Source organism: Microtus oregoni, unplaced genomic scaffold (genome assembly GCF_018167655.1).
Source record: "Microtus oregoni isolate MIOR12 unplaced genomic scaffold, Mior012 000043F_ref0000047, whole genome shotgun sequence".
NCBI classification, from domain to species: Eukaryota; Metazoa; Chordata; class Mammalia; order Rodentia; family Cricetidae; genus Microtus; species Microtus oregoni.
This window is the reverse complement of record NW_024543210.1, coordinates 10,405,155-10,426,227: the sequence shown is the minus strand read 5'-3', so window position 1 is coordinate 10,426,227 and position 21,073 is coordinate 10,405,155. Positions and strand designations below refer to the sequence as shown.

The 21,073-nt window shown below is 44.5% G+C and overlaps 3 protein-coding genes across 5 annotated transcripts; 1 reads left to right on the top strand and 2 right to left on the bottom strand.

Moving 5' to 3' along the window:
- Nucleotides 1-4,497: 4,497 nt before the first annotated feature.
- Moap1 (modulator of apoptosis 1) lies at nucleotides 4,498-20,904 on the bottom strand. 2 transcript variants are annotated; one of them, XM_041633275.1, is made up of 2 exons: nucleotides 20,767-20,904; nucleotides 4,498-6,219 (listed from the first exon to the last, which is right to left on the bottom strand). In XM_041633275.1, the coding sequence occupies exon 2, from the start codon at nucleotides 6,115-6,117 to the stop codon at nucleotides 5,065-5,067; it is 1,053 nt and encodes a 350-aa protein (XP_041489209.1). In that variant the 5' UTR covers nucleotides 6,118-6,219; nucleotides 20,767-20,904; the 3' UTR covers nucleotides 4,498-5,064. The 2 variants fall into 2 exon arrangements, with proteins under 2 accessions (XP_041489209.1, XP_041489208.1); XM_041633274.1 differs by lacking the exon at nucleotides 20,767-20,904 and adding an exon at nucleotides 6,355-6,500.
- Tmem251 (transmembrane protein 251) lies at nucleotides 6,532-8,209 on the top strand. 2 transcript variants are annotated; one of them, XM_041633277.1, is made up of 2 exons: nucleotides 6,532-6,595; nucleotides 7,446-8,209. In XM_041633277.1, the coding sequence occupies exon 2, from the start codon at nucleotides 7,462-7,464 to the stop codon at nucleotides 7,855-7,857; it is 396 nt and encodes a 131-aa protein (XP_041489211.1). In that variant the 5' UTR covers nucleotides 6,532-6,595; nucleotides 7,446-7,461; the 3' UTR covers nucleotides 7,858-8,209. The 2 variants fall into 2 exon arrangements, with proteins under 2 accessions (XP_041489211.1, XP_041489210.1); XM_041633276.1 differs by lacking the exon at nucleotides 6,532-6,595 and adding an exon at nucleotides 6,604-7,015.
- Gon7 (GON7 subunit of KEOPS complex) lies at nucleotides 17,198-21,025 on the bottom strand. Its single transcript, XM_041633278.1, has 2 exons — nucleotides 20,767-21,025; nucleotides 17,198-17,608 (listed from the first exon to the last, which is right to left on the bottom strand). The coding sequence occupies exons 1-2, from the start codon at nucleotides 20,969-20,971 to the stop codon at nucleotides 17,514-17,516; spliced, it is 300 nt and encodes a 99-aa protein (XP_041489212.1). The 5' UTR covers nucleotides 20,972-21,025; the 3' UTR covers nucleotides 17,198-17,513.
- Between the last annotated feature and the right edge of the window lie 48 nt (nucleotides 21,026-21,073).

Below are 21,073 nucleotides of genomic sequence, written 5' to 3'. Positions count from 1 at the left end.
GACACCAGACCTCATTACAGATGGTTGTGAGCCACCATGTGGTTGCTGGAAATTGAACTCAGGACCTTTGGAAGAGCAGACAATGCTCTTAACCTCTGAGCCATCTCTCCAGCCCCGTAAGCAAACATTTATACATTTAAATTTATTTATTTATTTTAAAGCAAAGCTCTCTGAAGTCAGACTGTGTCCCTCTCTTGGCACTGAATCTTCCTGTACCTTAAGCTTCCTGTCTGTAAAATAGAAACTGTCTTTGGATATGTTCCTGTGAGAAGTTAATAAGATAACATAAAACAGATTAAGATCAAGGACTCTGGGGACTGGAGAGATGTCTTAATCGTTAAGAGCACTTGCAGAGGTTCTGAGTTCAGTTTCTGGCTCTCAAGCTATGGTCTGCTGACCTGGTCTGTCACAAGACAAGCCCTGTCCACCCCCACCCCCCCCCTTCCTCTGAGGCAAGCGGATCTCTGCCTCCTCCAGCCTGCCTGCTCTTTTTGTCCCTCTTCTGAAGACGTGTGTTAGGGTTTTCTGTCTCTTTAAGAAACAAGCCACGCCCACTCCCTCCCCCATCCGCTGAGGCAGGCTGATCTTCAGCTTCCAGCCAGAGCTTGCTCTTTTCCATCTTCCTCTCTGAGAGGCAGCTTCGCTTCTGCCTCTCTCCCCATTTCTCCGCTTCCTCCCTTCTCTTCCTCCTCCTCCTCCTCCTCCTCCTCCTCCTCCTCCTCCTCCTCCTCCTCCTCCTCCACCTCCCCCCCTCCCCCCCTCCCTCCCTCCCTCTCTCTCTCTCTCTCTCTCTCTCTCTGTCCCCTCCTTCACCCTTCCTCCTCCATAACCCCCTGAATATTCAACATCACTCTGCATATCGTGTCTATCCATGTCTCTGTCTCCTGCCCACCTGCCATGTGTCTCCCTGCCTGGGACCAGCCACCGCTCTGGGACCGGCAGCCGTCTCTGCCTGGGAATGGCTGCTCACAGGGCCCACTGTCTGCTGCCCACATGGCCCGCTACCACCATTTGAGACCTACAGCATTTCTGCTGCCTACTGCCGCTGGGGATCTTAAAGCGTTTTTAAAATATATATATATAAACGTGGCTGCTGCCTCTCTCTCTCTTCGTCCCCCTTCTCCATTTTTGCCTTTCCCTTTTCCCTCCATAACCTCCTAAGTAAACTCTATACCCAAACTCTCTCTGCATGGCATATCTGTCTGTCTCTCACCGACCACGGTCTCCCAACAAGGCCCTGGGTGACCCTCTGCTCGTTCTCAATAACTATATCTCTAACAACAACAGCTCATATGGTGACTCACAGCTTTCTGGGACTCCAGCCTTGAGAGCTCCATCTCTCCCTTTTCTGGCCTCCACAGGCGTTGCATAAATATGATGGATATATATCTGTAGGCAAAGCTCTCATAAGATAAAAATAAGTCTTTATGAAAAAGAAAGAGCAAGGACTCTGTTAGTAGGCAGCCTGGAAGTAAATCCTGGCCTGTCGTTTGATAGAAGACTGTTGTGAGGGGCACTCAGCAGGTGTTAAACATTATTAAAGTGCTGCTAAAAGCACTGCTAATAAGTTCTTTTTCTTTTACGGTGAGTACTCGTTGATGGGGCAATTTGACTCCTTAATCACCAATTGCAGTCTCGCCCTTCCTGTCTTGGCTGCTTTGAGCTAAAGACTGTCAAATAGCCAGCCTGACTATCCTATGACATCATCACTGCTAAAGACTGTCAAATGGGGGCTGGAGAGATGGTTCAGAGGTTAAAAGCACTGACTGCTCTTCCAAAGGTCCTGAGTTCAATCCAGCAACCACATGGTGGCTCACAGCCATCTATAATGAGATCTGGTGCCCTCTTCTGGCATGCGAGCATACATGGAAGGAATGTTTTATACATAATAAATAAATAAATCTTAAAAAAAAAAAAGACTTTCGGCCGGGCTGTGGTGGCGCATGTCTTTAATCCCAGCACTCGGGAGGCAGAGGCAGGCAGATCTCTGTGAGTTCTAGGCCAGCCTGGTCTACAAGAGCTAGTGCCAGGATAGGCTCCAAAGCTACAGAGAAACCCTGTCTCAAAAAAAACTAAAAAAAAAAAAGACTGTCAAATGGCCAGCCAGACTATCCTTATGACATCATCACTGCTAAAGACTGTCAAATATCCTTATGATGACATCACTGCTTTGAACATTGCATGGGCACCTTGAAAAACACTACACTATTGCAGCTGATTGCTCCAGCTCCTGAAGGGTACAGCCTCAGCCGGGACTGGTTCAGCTTCTACCAGAGGATTGCTAGCACAACCTCAATGAACCCTAGATAACCCTGCAACCATTTTCAGGAAAGACAGTTTCTCTGATAGCTTAGCAGTGACTGCCACAACTAGTGTTAAAGGGACAATGCTCTGATTGGTGCAGACACAATCTAGTGTTAGGACAGTGCTCTGATTGGTGCAGACACAGTCTAGTGTTAGGACAGTGCTCTGATTGGTGCAGACACAGTCTAGTGTTAGGACAGTGCTCTGATTGGTGCAGACACAGTCTAGTGTTAAAGGGACAATGCTCTGATTGGTGCAGACACAATCTAGTGTTAGGACAGTGCTCTGATTGGTGCAGACACAATCTAGTGTTAGGACAGTGCTCTGATTGGTGCAGACACAGTCTAGTGTTAGGACAGTGCTCTGATTGGTGCAGACACAGTCTAGTGTTAGGACAGTGCTCTGATTGGTGCAGATACAGTCTAATGTTAGGACAGTGCTCTGATTGGTGCAAACACAATCTTTCACTTACATGAGGTGTCTGCCCTGCCACAAACACCCTCCCTCTGCCTATCTCAGAACTGCTGCCCCAGGGTTTTCGAGAGGTGTCTCTGCCTATGTTCAATAGCTGTGGGGCTGAGATGAGAATGCAGAGACAGCAGAGTGGAGGGGCAGGCTAAGAAAATGGCACCGTAGCTGAAGAGGCAGAGATGGACAAACGGCTGTACAGGGCCATCAAAGAAAAACTGCAGACCCTTGTGACTGGAGGTTCCAGAGAGCTTGTGTGCCTTTACAAGTCTCAGATACCCCAAGGCCTGTGAGCTTTAACACTGGCCTCTGCCAAGGGTTGAGGAATCCCAGCATCCTAGCTCTACACAACAGCTGTACCACTTTAGAGCAAAGGGTCTGGTTACCAGAGGCTCCCACAAGAAAAAGGTTGTAATGCTTAAGGGTCCAGCATCCTGGGCCTTTGCAAAGGCTGTAGCACTTGGGGGCACCATCTGCTCTTCCCACCGCTGCCAAACGCCATGGAACATAATAGCTGACAAAGGCCAGCACTTACAGTTGGGTGGTGGTGGTGCACGCCTTTAATCGGGGAGGCAGGGGCAGATGGATCTCTGTAAATCCAAGGCGAGCCTGGTCTACAGAGTGAGTTCCAAGACAAGGCTCCAAAGCTACACAGAGAAACCTGTCCTGAAAAAAAAAAAAAATAAAATAAAACTAGCACACACACACACACACACTCCTCATATAGGCCTCTGTGCCTACCCATGATTTTTACCCAGAATAAAAAGACCCAATGCAGGGGAGGGGATTGGTTATATTATTGTCTGTAAAACCATAGACAAGCTACTTCTCTTTGCCTCATCCCATTCATTGAATGGGAGAGGACACAGCTTCTTGGACCAAATCGTCTTCAGGTCTTCAGCAGGTCCTCAGTCCCTGGCCAAGGACGTGTCCACTTCAGCTGTTGTAACTGAGCCTGAATAAGCCTTCAGGCCAGAGATTATCCTGTAGTTTACTTCCTCAGCTCAGGGTCTCACAGTGTTTCTCACACTGAGACAAATGAGTAACCTATAGGACAGTGCCTGCTGTGTCCTAAACTACCACACAAACAAGGCCGAGTCACAGCTTTCAGGGGTCCACAAGGCAATCTGTAGTGGGAGAACCTAAGGGAACCAACCATGTATCCTAACCCGGAGTACTCTATTGCACTCCAACATGCATGCATAGTGACAGTAGAGAGAACGCCAACCCTGTGACAGAGAGGACAGCCCTATGACTACTTGTTCCATCTTGGATGTGTCCATTTCCCCAGGTGCGAACTGAGTTTCCCCATGTACAGAATTTTGTCTTTGGAGACAAGGTCTCGCTACTTAGTTTGGGCTGGCCTTGAAAGGCCAATCTTCCTTTCCCCAGGTGTTAAGTGCTGGGACTACAGGAGATTTCACAAGATTTTTAGGATTGGAAAAATACAGAAAACCTTATTTTTCTTTTTCCCTCCAAATTCAGTAGTGATGGAGCTGGGCTTACTACTTGCCATCTGTGTACAGTCTGGTTCCTGTTTAAAAACAACAAACAAAAACCAAGCTAGGTAGTGGTGGCACACACCTTTAATCCCAACACGGGGGGGGGGGGGGGGGGGTACACGAGTTTGAGGCCAGCCTGGTTTACAGAGGGAGTTCCAGGACAAGCAGGGCTAAGCAGAGACCCTGTCTCAAGGGAAATGTAGTATTTTGGAACCCCAAAGTATAGAAAGATCAAACACAATATTTTATTATTAGCATTCCTTTATGTATTCAATGTAATAACACCAAGAAAATGGCATTGAGAACCAGATACTTTGACAACACGCCAGACACAGCACAGACCTAAAGACAGCTGCTGCAGACTTAACCTCAGCATTCAATTTTACTTTTTGGTTGCAAAGCATAACTGATTTATTAGAAAAAAAAGGAAAAGAAACCCTAAATATTGTAGCCAGCCTTGGCTCAGGGTCTTAACCAGAAATGTGACAATACTCAAAAACTATTAAAAACTGATAACTTGGTCATATATGACTATTACATGTTTAAGTGAACTTTGTTTGGTCTGGAACACTGCACTAGTAGAACAACTGATCTTCTGACTGAAATAATCATCAGTGTAGAATGACAAGTTCATGCTGGTAATACACTGGGGAGATATTCAATAGGGTGAACATGACAAAGGGTTAGTTACTTGGCAGCACAAGGTGGGAACGGGATGATCCCTGACATGAATTCCTCCATTGTCTACCCATGACATCTTTGCTGGTCTTGGGTCAAGTCGAATACCCTTCTAATTCAGCCCGAAGAAGTCCTCTTCCTCCTCCTCCTCTTCCTCTGCTGCCTCCTTGTCTTTTATCAGCGTCAGTAACTGCAGTAAGCCTGGGGCTGGGCCACCCTCTGGCAGTCCAAGCTCTCTTCGGACTGTCTTCTGAACTGCCCCAGCAACAATCTGGTCTAGGCGGGCCTGATTCACAACTTCTTTCTCAATTACTCCTTTCTGTACCAATTTCTGTAACAAAGGCTCCAGCCTTAGAACATAGGCAGACAGCTTTTCATCCGTCTTCTGGTAAGTAGTAAGGTATTTTACCTGCAGTGACCTAGGATTATCAATAACCCCAAATATTGTCTCAAGAGTCTCCAGGCACTCAGCAACTGTAATGAAAGGATTGTTTATCTTGAGGGCTCGAATAATTTCAAACGCTGGGCCTCTAAGGCTCTCTATCAACCGCCTTCTTTTCTCTACATCCGACACCTGCCATGTTTTCATTACCTGAGAAGTATGAAACATCCAAGACTCAAATTCTTCTTCACCTGGTCCTGGAGGATCCCTGCCTGAGAAAACACCCAGCTTTTTGTACCTCAGATACTGCAGGGTAGGCTTAAAGGCCTCATGTAATGCCTGTGCCAACATGGGGGCTCGCATTACAGGGATCATGCCCTGGTCTAAGCTGGGAGGGTCATTTCGATTTCCAAGAACTCTGGTCAGTTCGCCCATCGTCATGCCCTCTCCCGTTAAAAACTCATTTAATTTGCATAAAAACTCATTATCAACATCAGGAGGCTTAAAGATCACTCTCCAGACACCTCCTTTTCCAGGTATCTCCTTGGGAACCAGAGCACTGGTAGTCTCTACCGCAAGCCCTACTAAGGCCACATTCTTGTTCTCATCCCTCCTGAACATCCTCCCAAGCAGTCTGTGTTCCCCCAAGGGTGCCAGGCCAGCCTGCAAGGCCTCCTCGATTTCTGCCACTCCGCAGGTCAGAGGGATGCCAGCAACCAACAGTGCTTTCCGAGGGCTTATATCCATCCCCCTGCACCAGTCTTCTAAAAGCCTCAGCGTCATGGTGCCAGAATACTGAAGACGTAGTTAGCCCCAGGCGGCACCGCCGCCGCCACTCACAGTGATGTGCGCACTTGTCTTTTCAACTCGCCGAGGTCCAGGAGCCTGAGAAGACAGAACACCCATGAAAATTAATGGTGTTCAGGCCGCCCTGCAGCGGCTCCTCCGCCCTCCCGCCTCTGACGCCCGCAGACCGGCCGTTATAGACGCACTGCTCGGATCCCAGGGAAGGCGTCTGACCTTTGAGGGCTTCAGACGAGACCCGGTGCCAGGAGCCCGCCTCGCCCGCTGAGGCCAGAGGACCGATTGCTGCAACCACCTCAAGGGACAGACAATCGCCTCTGTCCGAGATGGTAGGAGGCGGTGCGGTCGAGACAGCCTGACGTCACGAGAGGCGGGCACACGTTTCCGGCCCAAGACGGAAGCTCTGACTGCGGCGGCATCCGGGACTGCGAGCGGGCGGGCCACTCAGGACAGGAAGGTGAGACCCGGGACTGCTTAGCTTGGCTGTCAAGCTGGCCCGGCGCTTCGCTGTGTGCCGAGCTCGGGGCTCTGCAGGCCAGATCTAGCGCAGCCTGCTCAGCCCGGGCGCCGCAGTGCTTGCGGCTGGGGGGGCGGGCCCGGCTGCCCCGAGACCGAGCATCTTCAGGTGGCTGCCCCCAACCGGGGCTCCCGAGGGCGATGGGGCCCTCTGCCGCGTGACCTGACCAGCCGTGGTCACGCTGAGCTTAATCACTACTAGCTCGTGCTCCCGCCGGCTGCGCTCAGCTTCTCTAAGCTTTGCGACCCAGAGGCTTTCTCTTAAGGTGGCTTGTTCTGAAATGCCAAAGGTACCTGACTATTCAGAACTGAGTGACTCTTGCACGCTTGCTGGGGGAACAGGAAGACTTTCGGGACCACTGTAAGTGTTTGAGTTACTGTCTTAACTTCGGGGCTTCGACATGGTTTAAAGAGTAGAACCCAGTGTGAATGTATGAATAGTGTTAAGACAGAAAGCATTCCAACTGTCAAGTGCCATGTCCTGTGCGGAAACTAGATAACCCAGATAATCTGAAACAAAGATGTACTGTGTATATTCAAACAAGATGTGATGATTCATTCCCTCTGTGGGGCTCACATATATATAGCAGCACTCAATATATACTGAAGCCAATATTTTTACGTGCTCACAACTGTTATATAAAACAACCACCTGTAAGTTGTTTACAGCTATTAAATCTTAAATATGCTCTTGCTTTCCAGAACTCAAATTTAAAACAAGTGCACTTGGAAGTTGCCATAGCAACATTACTAGACCCTAACTGTAGTTTTTTTCTGTGTTTACATTGAAGGCACAGAGCATGGAGAATGATGAACTTCCGTCAGCGGATGGGATGGATTGGAGTGGGACTGTATTTGCTGGCAAGTGCAGCAGCATTTTACTATGTTTTTGAAATCAATGAGACTTACAACAGGTTGGCTTTGGAACACATTCAGCAGCACCCTGAGGAGCCTCGGGAAGGAACCACATGGACACACTCCTTGAAAGCTCGGTTACTCTCCCTGCCCTTTTGGTTGTGGACAGTTATTTTTCTGGTACCATACTTACAGATGTTTTTGTTTCTTTATTCTTGTACAAGAGCTGATCCCAAAACAGTGGGCTACTGTATTATACCCATATGCTTGGCAGTTCTCTGCAATCGCCACCAGGCATTCGTCAAGGCTTCTAATCAGATCAGCAGGCTACAACTGATTGACACCTAAAGCAGACACTGACTTCTGCTGATCACAAGACTGCAATCTCAGGAAGCTGTGGTGGAGCAGGGACTTAAAATAATGTGACCAGAGGACTACTTTATCTGAATCATAATGACTTCTTAAGCCCGAGAAACTACTAAAGAATCATGTTGCTGACTTCAGATTTTGGAAGTGAAATAATGGCTTGTTATTTGCAGTCTTTAGAAACTTGAAAAAGTACCTGAATTTTTATTTCTAGTCTATGTGCAACATAGTATGATTCAGAAATTTTTCCGTTGGGGAAAACAATGAATATTTCCATTGTGTTAAATGTAAAAGGGTCTTGCCATGATCATAAAATTTAAATTTTATACATTCACTTGGCTTGCTTAAAAATCCTTCAGACGAAGACACTAATTCATTCTGCTGGAGCTAACTGCTTTCTTGCTTTCGTCTTAAATGGAATGGGTTTAAAATTACTGAGGTGATGGCTACCACATTTCTGGGGTTTTTTTTGGGGGGGGGGGAGAAGAAGTATGGAAAGAGAACCCAAGCCTTTTATGCTTCTTTTGTTTGCTTTTTGAAGACAGGGTTTCTCTGTGTAACCCTGGCTGTCCTGGAACTCTGCCTCCAGAGGTGCTGGGATTACAGTTGTGCACCACCACAACTGGTGGCTTTTGTACTTTTACCAATGGATTATAATCACATCCATGAGGGCTGTTTAGATACACAGAATTTGTTCTCTCTTTTTGGAGTGGGGGTGGCTACCAAAATGACTCATCTTTTAAAAACTATGTAGGAACTGAACAGATTAAATGGTTGAAAGTCTAGAAATAACACACAGAAAAAATTTGGAAATAGAGTCCAGTCTGCATCAAACCCTGTGAAAGGTTATCATGTCATAATCTTTCTCATTCTTTTCTAACCCAAGGTTGGGCCTTAAAGCCCAAGGATCAAGATACGATCCTTATACATAATCTCTGCAGTTGGAACATCTATCTGTGTCTGGTCACTAAAGAGACTTCCTGGGTGAGACCAGGGTATGCAGTGGTGACAATACTAAAACATTTCACGCTATTTTATTAATAACCGGGGACTACAGCAACCCTGTAAGATAGCAGCACTTTATTGCCTATGCTTTGCAGATGTAGAACAGGAAGCAGAGAAGCAGCCTGCCATAAGTCAGGTCATCACCCAACACCTGTTTCTCACCCCATGCTCTGTACAATGGCAACTATTCTGTGTATACTGCCTACTGACTCGTACCAAAAATGGAAATGAGTATTAGTGAAAGTTTTTTTCAATTTATATAACTGTAAGCTTTTGCGTGTGTGGGGGGGCGGACGGATGGAAACAGCTAAAGGTGTGCATGCAACACCATACCTGGCTCAAACTTTAATCTTAAAGAGACTGAACTATAAGCTGGGCAGTAGTGGCATAGGCCAGCCTGGTCTACAAGAGCTAGTTCCAGGACAGGCTTAAAAACTACAAAGAAACCCGTGGGGGGGGGGGGGGGCGGAAGGACGGACCGAACTATATCAAAGCATCAGAATCTACTTTATGATCTCTCTTCTTTCTTTCTCTTGAAACAGTTTCTCTATGTAACTGTCCTGGCTATACTGGAACTCATTTGGTAGACCAGGCTGGCACCAAGATCTACCTGTCTCTGCCTCCAGGAGTGCTGGGATTAAAAGCATGTGCCACTACACATGCTTTAGGAAGTGGCACATGCCTTTGAACTTGGAGGCAGTGGCAGGCAAATCTCTGGGTTTTAGGATAGCCAGGGCTACCAAGAGAAATAAGTTACTGAAATAACACATCTTTTGCTCCAGGGAAACAGTCTGACATACCCATTTCTTTTCTTTTGTTTTTTGAGACAGGGTTTCTCTGTAGCTTTTGGAGCCTTCATGGAACTAGCTTTTGTAGACCAGGCTGGCCTCGAACTCACAAGTGCTGGGATTAAAGGTGTGTGCCAACACCGCCCGGCTTGACATACCTATTTCTGCAAATCAGTTGCATCTTTTGCGTGCTATTAGTAGGCACGTTGCAGGAAGTTTTAGAAGCCTTCTACATTAACTCTTCACTCCATTCCTGAGGCAGGTGTTATATTGCCATGAGTGCCGTTTTACAAGACTCTGAAGCATGCAGGAATTAATAACCTGTCCATGGACATGGCAAATAATTGCAAAAGCCATGTTAATTGGAAGAGCCATAGGTAGTATATGGTAGCACATGCCTTTGGGAGGCAGACGCAGGTGGATTTCTGTGAGTCTAGTCTACATAGTGAGATCCTGTCTCAAAACAACAGCAAAAGTCAGAAAAGCCAAGATTTGAACCCAGGGTATCTGGATTCAGATACGAGCTCTGTACTTACAGAAAAATTAGTACTGAGGTAGTGATATTAAAAAAAAAAAAGTCCGTGACAGGGTTTCTCTGTATAGCTCTGGCTGCCCTGGAACTCACTGTGCAGACCAGGCTGGCCGTGAACTCAGCTGTCCTACCTCTGCAGGAATTAAAGGCATGCACTACAACACCTGGCTGATATTTAATATTTTTAAGGCAAATTAACTACTCGTTCAAGTAGGATTAATATAGTTTTCCAAATGTAGTTAATTATTAGTGTTTAGCTTACGAGGTTAATCTGTTTTTTTTTTTTTTTTTGGTTTTTCGAGACAGGGTTTCTCTGTGGCTTTGGAGCCTGTCCTGGAACTAGCTCTGTAGACCAGGCTGGTCTCGAACTCACAAAGATCCGCCTGCCTTTGCCTCCCGAGAGCTGGGATTAAAGGCGTGCGCCACCACCGCCCGGCTGTTAATTTGCTTTTTAAATTACATTTACTGGGGCTGGAGAGATGGCTCAGTGGTTAAGAGCATTGCCTGCTCTTCCAAAGGTCCTGAGTTCAATTCCCGGCAACCACATGGTGGCTCACAACCATCTGTAAAGAGGTCTGGCGCCCTCTTCTGGCCTTCAGGGATACACACAGACAGAATATTGTATACATAATAAATAAATATTTAAAAAAAAAAGAAATAAGAATGCCAATTTAAAAAAAAACAAAAAAAAAAAAATAAATTACATTTACTCATCTCTGAGGGTACACAAGTGAGGCTGGCTGCCACAGTGTAAATGTAGAGGGCAGAGGACAGCCATGGCTGTGTTTTCTCTGGTGCTGTCTACTTTGGTTTTGGAGACAGGGTCTCTCTCTCACTGGCCTGTAGCTCACTGAGTGGCTAGGCTGGCCAGCCAGTGAGACTTATCCCAAGCTCCACTGGGAGCACAGCCTGGCTCCCCAACACCCTTTAAAAAACAGAAACAAGCCGGGAGGTGGTGGCGCACGCCTTTAATCCCAGCACTCGGGAGGCAGAGGCAGGCGGATCTCTGTGAGTTCGAGACCAGCTTGGTCTACAAGAGCTAGTTCCAGGACAGGCACCAAAGCTACAGAGAAACCCTGTCTCGAAAAACCAAAAAACAAACAAACAAACAAACAAACAAAAAACCCAGAAACAAAAATGTGGATTCTTGCAAACAAGCAATTCTGCAAGCACTTTACCAACAGTGCTACCATCATTTTATCTGCACTCCTCCCTTGAAGTGAAATAACCACATTTTAGTTTTTCATGAAATACTCCCCCCCAAATGCTGGGACAGAAATAGGTAACTACAGAAATGTCTATGGCATTTTATTCACCATTATACATTTTTGACTCCAGAGATGTTCTAGTTTTAAAGTAAAAATCTCCCGAAATATAGAATCTGATTCTACTTTATAATCTTTATTTATTTATTTAGGTTTTTTTTGAGACGGTTTCTCTGTAGCTTTGGAGCTTTATAATCTTTAAAAGGAATAAAAAGTTTGTCTTTGGTGGAGTATGATACAATGTGCTCACGTGAGTAACTCACTGCTCATGTGACACAAACACATGTTTGTATGGCATGGGTAGTGTTGGTCTGTTCTTAAATACCCAGTGCTAATGACCTAGCATCTTCAGCCCCTAAATTCCTGGCAGAAGCACTTACTGTGATACTTCATTATTCATTCTTTCATCAAATATGCACCAGCATGTGACAAATCCTCCCACATATGAAGTCCTAGATGACTCTGGACTGTGGGTGGAAATCACCATGCATTAATATTTCTTTTGTTGTAAAGTGATGGGGAGAAAAAAAGAAAAAACTCACACACAAATAATGTCAAGGTCCATGGAGGAGGCCTCAGGTCATTTTGTCTTAAATACTTTTCAGATGCTTCCATTAGGGCTGAAAAGAACTGGTCCACGGTGCTTTGGTGCTTTCACGTAGCATTCACTGAAGAGTCAAGTTAGAGCTGTGCTTATCTTTGGAACAGTAACAGCAAATCTTCTGTACAAAGTTCACTCGAGTCATCTGCAAATTTACCTACATTCCTTAATATTCAATCTTCTCTGGGTTGTTCTGAAAATGCTTCTGTCAGACTTTTGCCTCCCATTCCGCCAAAACTGCTCACTGGTGATTAACACTGCACCCAAGACCAGGTCTTGATTCTAGATTTACTTTTTGAAGTTTCTGACACTGCATCCTTGACATACTTTCTTCAGCTGGCTTTTAGGTCAGCACCATCATTTTTGATGGATGTTCCTTAGTTGCCTGCTCATTCAGGAGCCATGAGCCAAGAGGAGCAGCCACAAGTGGTCAGTGGCTGCATATATTGAATGGCTCAGTTCTAGATAATTCCTGTTTTTTCTTCTTCCTCTTAGCTGTTTGCTGCTGCTTTGATGAATCCTTTTGGGGAATCTCCTCCAATACTACGTGTTGGTGTGCTTCAGTTCTCTCTTCTTAGCCTGTCATTTCGTCCAGTCTTGTGGTTTTAACTGCCCTTCTCCAGAGTTACTTGAATTCCCACCACCTACTTGTTGCTTTCTGAAGTGGACTCTCCCTAGGTTACCTTGGATGGTTTTGAATTTGATCCTCTTGTTGGGATCACTTGCGTGCATGCATCACTACACCCAGTTTCACTTCACTGCCTGCCTAGACTTCATACATTTACTAAAAGGCTCATGAAATTTAACCTGCCCAAACCAAGCTGCTAATATCAGCCCGCAAAACCTGTTTTTCAAGTCTAGTACCTCGGGATTGTGCACAGTTCAAGGACAACCTAAGTCAGGCAGCAAGTTCGAGGCCCTGTCTCAGGCTGGGTATAGTAGCCACACCCTTAATTTTAGCATTGGGGGAGAGGCAGGCAGTTCTAGAGTGAGTTCCAGGACAGCCAGGACCACACAGATAAACCCCATCTCAAAGAAGTCCTAATCAGCACCCCATTCCTTCAAGCCATTCCCCACTCTTTTTGCTCAATTCTGCTCCTGCCACACTACCATCTTTTCCTTTTCTGAAAGCTTATACTATGTAACTCATAAACTTAGGATCCTCCTGCCTCTGCCTCCAGAGTGCTGGGATTACAGACATGTGCTTCCTTGCTTGGCTCTAATTCTTGATTTTGGAACATTTCAGAAATTCCAGACCCAGGGCCTTAGTGCTCTGTGTTTTCTTCTAACTGTGGCTCAAATGTCACCTTAGTGAATCTCTCCAACTGCCTAAATGAAAGAAAGCATTCTTCCCAGTTTAACTTTTCCCTACAGTACTTACCTATTCTCACACGATCATATGTACATTTCCTCAGAATCTTGGATTTTTGTCCTGTATTGTGATACGCCCTATGCTTACAATAGTAACTGGCACACAGTAGGTGCTCAGTATGTATTCATAAATGTATACATCTCATTATATATACTGTAAAAATCAACTTAATTCATTTTCCCTAGAGAGCAAAGTCAAGAGCTAATATTTACTATTAAGTGTGTGCCCTAATGTATCAGGTGTTCTAGGTTAATCCAGCTCTTTTAGATCTCAGGATTTAGTGATATTCTCTTCAAGGCCAAGATTTAAACTGTCCCTCAATATAATTTTGTTTTGAGTTCTTGTGATATCAGTTGGCTTAGAATTTTCCTTATTGGTGTTGAGTAAAAAAACATATACTAGTTTTTTTTAATTGAGTGGATGGCTACAATCCTCAATAAATTTGTTTCAGTCATAAAATTATAGTTTCTTAAAGCCACCCAATATGTACAAAGTCCAAGGGCTCTTAGAACTACATAAGTTTCAGTCCCTGGTGTTCCAGTACCGTGGACTAAGAAAGCATTCATAAACAACTACCACCTCTACCAAAATTCTGGCTAGAATAAATTTCTATTTAAAACTATACTCCAGTAGCCTGTTGATATCTCAATGTGAGATGCTACTTGTTAAGGTTTAAACAGCTTATTTCTAGAATTCACTGTTTCCTGAACCACAACTTTAAATAAATAAAGCAGTTTTGATCCCAAAGGTCACCAGAAAACTAGAATAGTTACAGCATTTTTATGGCATTTTTATACTTGGAAGTTAACACACTGGTTTAAAATGACTGTTTTCAAGGTTAATCCTAAGCATATATAATCAACCTAGAACCTCTACTCTTCTTTATTTGATGGTACCCTGCTTTGTACTTGACCCAGTTCTCCTAACCTATACAGAAGTTGCAATAAGAAAGGGGGTACTAGCCTTCTCAAAACAAATCTACAGAGAATTCCAGGACAGCTAGTGCTACATAGTGAAATCCTGTCTCAAAAACCAGAAAATATAAAAATAAAAGATCCATCAAACCTACAACTCAGAACCTCAAAACACTATATAAGCACAAATACTATATTGAAATGTCTTTATTAAACAAAGAAGAAAATATAAACATTTTAGGAGCAAGTTGAGCTATCAATTTAAACTATTTCTTTAACACTGCACGTTCATCTGTGTACCATATGAGTAAGTCAGGTCCCAAGGATTAGAGTTACAGAGGGTTGAGAGCCACCATATGGGTGCTGGGAACTGAACCCAGGTCTTCTGTAAGAGCAGCCAGTGCTCTTAACCGCTGAATCACCTCTTCAGGTCCCTTAATTTAAACTATTTAAAATATACTATTTTAAATTATATACAGGCAAGTTTTTTTAAAGGATTATGTAAATCTAGAGATACTTGAATATTAGGAACATCATTAAACAAGTAAGAATCTCTGGCCATTAGTAATTTTTCCTAGTTGAAATTACCTTAGAGTGCTTAGTGGAATGTCCATGCTCCAGGAAAAACATTTTTAAAATGTAAAGTGTGTAAAGTGAGTGTCCTTAGTAACATCAAGTGTAATTTCAGGTATTAGAACATGCAATTTGCAGCTGTGCATGTTAGCACACAGCACTTAGGAGGCAGAGGCAGGCAGATGGTCGAGTTTGAGGCCAGCATGATCTAAGGAACAAGTTCCAGCTAACCAGGCTACATGGTGAAAGCTTGTTTTTAAAGCAAATGTTCTACCACAGAAGCACATTCCCATCCCTAAAGACTATTTTCATTTTTATTTTGAGATACGGGTGCAAACCTAGTGCCTTATGCATGCTAGACAAGCACTACTACCGAGCCTCAAAAGTTACACATGTAAACTGGCAGAAAACAATCACTGGCTCTGTAACCTAAGGCAAATAACTACTCTGAGATTTAATTAATCTCTGAAGTAATAAGACATTTTGATTTGTTACGTCTAAGATTCTATGAGGCCCAGAATATGTCTCTATAATCCCAGCACCTAAGACATAGATGCAGGAAGATCACAGGTTTGAGAACAGGCTGTGTTACATTCAGGGAATTCTAGATCAAACTTCACTACATGGCAAAACCTTGTTTGAAGGAAACAACAAAAAGCCAGGTATGATTGCGCAAACCTGTGATCCCCAACATTCAGAAGTAAGATATAGCAAGTTCAAAGCCAGCTGGACTATGTAGTGAATTCCAGGTCAGACTAGCCACATACATAGCAAGACCCAATCTCAAAAGATATATTATAACTAAAACAATTAATCTAGGGGCTGGAGAGACGGCTCAGCGGTTAAGAGCACTGGCTGCTCTTCCAGAGGACCCAGGTTCTATTCCCAGCACGCACATGGTGGCTTAGAACTGTCTGTAACTCCAGTTCCAGGGGATCTGACACCTACACACCAATGCACATAAAAATAAAGTCAAATAAAAAAAAGAGAGAGAGAAAGAAAAAGGTCAGCATGAGGACCTATGGTAAAAAGTCTAGTCAACCCCCCAAAAGAATTATTCTAATTTCATTAGGTACTTGTTGCGTTTCAATTGTCAAAACTAGGAAAGATGCACTGTAAATTTAAAAGTCTACTCTGGTTCCAATGATAGATAGCAGAAAAATACATACAATGTATTTTAGGAATTTATATTTTAAAACTATTCAACAGCTCCTTTTTTTAAAAAAATATTTTTATTTATTTATTATGTATACAATATTCTTTCTGCCTGCAGGCCAGAAGAGGGCACCAGACCTCATTACAGATGGTTGTGAGCCACCATGTGGTTGCTGGGAATTGAACTCAGGGCCTTTGGAAGAGCAGGCAATGCTCTTAACCTCTGAGCCATCTCTCCAGCACCCTCAACAGCTCCTTTTTGACTAAAAGAATATGCCTACAGGAAATAGCTAAGTTGCAATCAATGAATTTTATTGACTTGGGCCTCATTTTTATTCTTGAATAGATGTATACATACACACACACAATATTATACTGCTCTCATCAATTCTTTCCAATAGAATTGTCTAGGACCATGGTAAGCAGAGTTTTTTTGTTTGTTTGTTTTGGTTTTTCGAGACAATGTTTCTCTGTGTAACAGTCCTGGCTGTCCTGGAACTCATTCTGTGACCAGGCTAGCCTCCAAATCACAAAGATCTATCTGCCTGTCTCTGCTTCCCAAGTGCTGGGATTAAAGCATGTGCCACCACCACAAACAAGCAGTTTTTATAAAAGCTAAAAGATGCGGACATACACCATTAGATTTAATGATGTTTTGTTTTGTTTTTCAAAATAGAGTTTTCTCTGTGCAGCCTTGGTGGTCCTAGAACTGTTCTGCAGACCAGGCGAGGCTGTCCTTGAATTTGGAGATCCCACCTGCTTCTGCCTCTGGAATCCTGGAATTAAAGGTAAGCCCATTACCACCCAGTGATTCAAAGGTTATTTTATTTATTTTATCATTTATTTATTTGTTTGCTTGTTTGTGTTTTTCAAGACAGGGTTTCAATGTGTATCTCTGGCTGTCCTGGAACTCGCTCCATAGACCGACCAATCTGGCCTCTAACTCAGAGATTCACCTCCTTCTGCCTCCTGAGTGAGTGCTGGAATTAAAGGTGTGCGCCACCATAGCCTGGCCTCAACACTCATTTTAAAGGAGAACACAAATCTAAAAAATTGTCAATTTAAATTTTATCCATTATGAATGGTTCCATTCTATTTTTGAATGAGAAAACAAGACTTCATTCCAAACATTTATTGTACTTTTCTTTGTTTGAAACAGGAAGTTCTCTTTGTTACAAACTTTACCAAAGAAAGAAAACAAGTGAGTTCCCCAACTAAATCAAGGGTCTTCTGCAAGTACTAGCACATGATGATCAGGAAATAGTAGTGCTCTGATGTCTTGATCTATTCTTATTTGAAGCAAGGTCTTGACATGTAGAACAAGCTAGGCTCCAACTTTGGATCCTCCGCCTCAGCCTCTGAAGAAGCTGGGATTACAAGTGTACAACATCTCACTCAATTTATTAGCAGTCTTAATTTCATAAAAGCTATTGCTAAGATGTTGGTTTAGGTCGTTTTGCAGATGGTCCATCTGAGTTAGTTCTGCTACCACTGTTATTTTCATCTTCTGCATCATCTTCATCATCACCTTTTAAAATAAATGTTTGTTGTGTGACATTATGTTTAGTGGTTGAAAGAAATACAGATAGGTAAAGTGATATGAGCCCATTTCCCTTTGGAGACTAAAAACCATGCATACCTCACATTTTCTAAACTGCAGAAGCCAGTGGATGGCTCAGCAGGTAAAGTAAATACAGTGCAAGTTTGGTGACCTGAGTTCAATCACTGGAACCATGGAAGGCGGAGGAGAGGACCAACTCTATACATATAACATGCTACCCGCATACACACAATTAAAAGAATGCTTATGTTTTACCCTGGTGCTGGGCATTTGTATTATTTCCATTTTACAGCTATTAATCAACAGTGCTGCTACAATCAGTGTACTGAGTTTTGGTGTAAACATATTTCCAGTTAACTGTGGAGGACTAGTGGTGTAACTATGGGGTATTATGGTTAAGTTTTTTTAAAAATATTTATTTATTTATTTATTTATTATGTACACAGTATTCTATCTGTGTGTATGCCTGCAGGCCAGAAGAGAGCACCAGACCTCATTATAGATGGTTGTGAACCACCATGTGGTTGCTGGGAATTGAACTCAGGGCCTTTGGAAGAGCAGGCAATGCTCTTAACTACTGAGCCATCTCTCCAGTCCTATGGTTAAGTTTTTGAGGAACTCTAAGATGGATACAAAATTTTACACTTCTACCAATAATGGCCTCTAATCTCTTCACACCCTAGGTGATTGCTAATCTTGGTTGTCAACTTGGCTACATCTGAAACTGAAACCCAAGCAGCTTGATCCATCTGAGGAATTTTTCTTGAATTATCTGAGGTTAGAGACTCAGGCTAAACTGGCCCACACCTTCTGGTGGCAACCCACGTGAAAGCCTAAGGAAGAGGAAGCCTTTGTTATTTGCCCGCTTGCCTTCACTCTGTTCCCCTTACTAGTGTTAGAACCTGCCTACTTCTTCTGGACTCCAACACAGACTGAAAACTGGCAGCTTCCCTGAGACTGTAGCACCAGATTAGGACTGCTGAGACATCCAGTCTCATAGACTGAACATTAACTGGATCCTTGACTTTTCTGTCATGAGATAGCCATTGCTGGACTACTCAGACCACAGGCTGCAAAGGCACACACACACACACACACACACACACACACACACACACACACACATCAGTTTTGCTCTTTTAGAGAACCCTGATTAATACACCTAGCTAATACATTTTATTGATTTTTTTTTTTTTGAGACAGGATTTCTCTGTGTAGTCTTGACTGTCCTAGAACTCATTCTGTTCTGTAGACCAGGCTGGCCTCAAAATCACAGAGATCCACCTGTTTCTGCTTCCAGAGCACTGGGATTAAAGGTGTGCACCACAACCACTGCCCCGCTTTTACTGTTCTTTTCAATGACATCAATATCCACATTATAAAGAAAAGTACAGTGTACCTTCCTCTATAGAAGAGCTGACTCCTTAGCTCAGGGTAATAAAATATCTATTTTGTTGATCAAGATTAAAAATAAATTTAACAACGGTCAAGTATAGTGGCACACATTTCTTTAATCCTAGCACTGCTGAGGTAAATTCAAAATCAGCAGGTCTAATAGTTTCAAGGACAACCATGGGTACATAGTGACTACAAAATGTTTTTTCTATTAACAAAGTTGGTGCTGGAGAATCAGTGGTTAAGACCACTGCCTGCTGGGTTCTGATGCCTTCTTCTGGCCTTAGAAAACACCACAGAGAAGTGATGTTCAGACATACACACAAGGCAGGCAAAATACCCATCTCTGAAAAACAAAAACCTGAACTAGTAGTTAATTTCTACAACAGCAGGGGGGTGGTGGGGAAAGTAGGAGCCAGAGGAAGGGAAGGGCTGTGGTGAAACATTCCTTTGGACATGATGTGGCCTGTACATAGGGACGGCAGCTGTAGTTACCCGCACAAGATGGCAACCTTAACATTCGATCCTGGAAGGGAAAGAGGCTTATGAGCCTCCCCCCCCCCCCCCCCCCCCCCAGTTTTTGGCAGTTAATAGTTGCTGGGGGAAGAGTCGACATTTTCTTTAGTGGTGTAGTCACCTCGGGTTGCCCAGGCTCCCGGAAATAAACACCCACCCACCCAATCTCATACAAATAAACCTTGTGAATGGCAAAAGGCAGGAAAGAAAGGATGAGGGAGGCCCTGTTGGGAAGGGGTTCAAGCAAAGGATGAAAGACTGTCATGGAAGGAGAAAATGACCACAATGCATTACATGTATGAAACCATCCATTAATTTTTTTATGGTTTATTTAACTTTATTTTATGTGCATTGGTGTGAAGGTGTCAGATCCCCTGGAACTGGATTTTCAGACAGTTGTGAGCTGCCATGTGGGTGCTGGGAATTGAACCCGGGTCCTTGAGAAGAGCAGTCAGTGCTCTTAACCGCTGAGCCATCTCTCCAGCCCCACCATCCATTAATTTAAAAATACAAAAAAAGCACCAGGCGCTGGTAGCGCACACCTTTTAATCCTAGCACTCGGGAGGCAGAGGCAGGCGGGTCTCTGTGAGTTCGAGGCCAGCCTGATCTACAGAGTGAGTTTCAGGACAGGCTCCAAAGCTACAGAGAAACCTTGTCTCGAAAAGACAAAACCAAACACCAAAAAGCAAAACCAGAACCCTTCTTCCAAAACAGCCACGAGAAAGGACTTTCTGAGGATTAAGACTCCCTACAACAAAGTCGGTCTCGACCCTATGAAACTGTTCCCATTCTGTCAAACATGTTTCTAATTTCACACCAGATAAAACTCCTTTTTGCCTTTCAACACCCAGGTCCAACGTCCCTCCCTTTAGATCTTCCTTCCAGCTAGCAACGGTTACAGACCGCCCGCCACACGTTCCACTCTCCCACGAGGTCTGCCTATCTCAACCCTTTGCGTCCCCCAGGAGCGGGGGCGTCGGGAGGACTGAGTTCGTCGTCTAGTCCCTAGTTCAATGCTCGCCACGTTTTTTTTTTAATTGTTGTTGTTTTGGTTTTGGTGATGAATGAAAAGTCGTGAGGACGAGGGACAGAAAGACCAGACAAAGAGGCAGCGATCCCCGATCCCTCCTCCTCCCTAGGCTCGCTCTCCCGAGGCTGCCCTTCACACAGGCTGCCCACGCCAGACACCCCAGGCGCCCCGCCCCCGCGCTCACCATCCACAGCGTCCTCCGGATCCGCTGTCGCGCCCTGCGCGTCCCGCTCCACGAGGGGCCCGAAGAACTCGGCTACCAGCTCCTTCATCCGGGCCACACCCGCCGACAGGCTCTGGAGAGGGTTCGCGTCCCCCGACGCCTCACAGGACACTCGCAGTCGCCGGGGCTCCCCGTCACACCCGACGTACTCGCCCGTCAGCTCCATGGCGACCACTTAGCTTCAACAGCGCGCCACAGAGACTAGCCACCCGGAAGCGGAAGCCCACCCCGCGGCAGGGGCGGGAGGGAGAGGAGGGCAAAAGGAATG

Bases quoted from the DNA above. Each gene is read 5' to 3' on its own strand.
- Moap1 (XM_041633275.1), bottom strand. From the start codon at position 6,117: ATGACGCTGAGGCTTTTAGAAGACTGGTGCAGGGGGATGGATATAAGC.
- Tmem251 (XM_041633276.1), top strand. From the start codon at position 6,936: ATGCCAAAGGTACCTGACTATTCAGAACTGAGTGACTCTTGCACGCTT. The intron at 7,016-7,445 runs GTAAGTGTTTGA...TTTACATTGAAG, and splicing joins GGAAGACTTTCGGGACCACT to GCACAGAGCATGGAGAATGA.
- Gon7 (XM_041633278.1), bottom strand. From the start codon at position 20,971: ATGGAGCTGACGGGCGAGTACGTCGGGTGTGACGGGGAGCCCCGGCGA. The intron at 17,609-20,766 runs GTGAGCGCGGGG...TTATTTTAAAAG, and splicing joins TCCGGAGGACGCTGTGGATG to GTGATGATGAAGATGATGCA.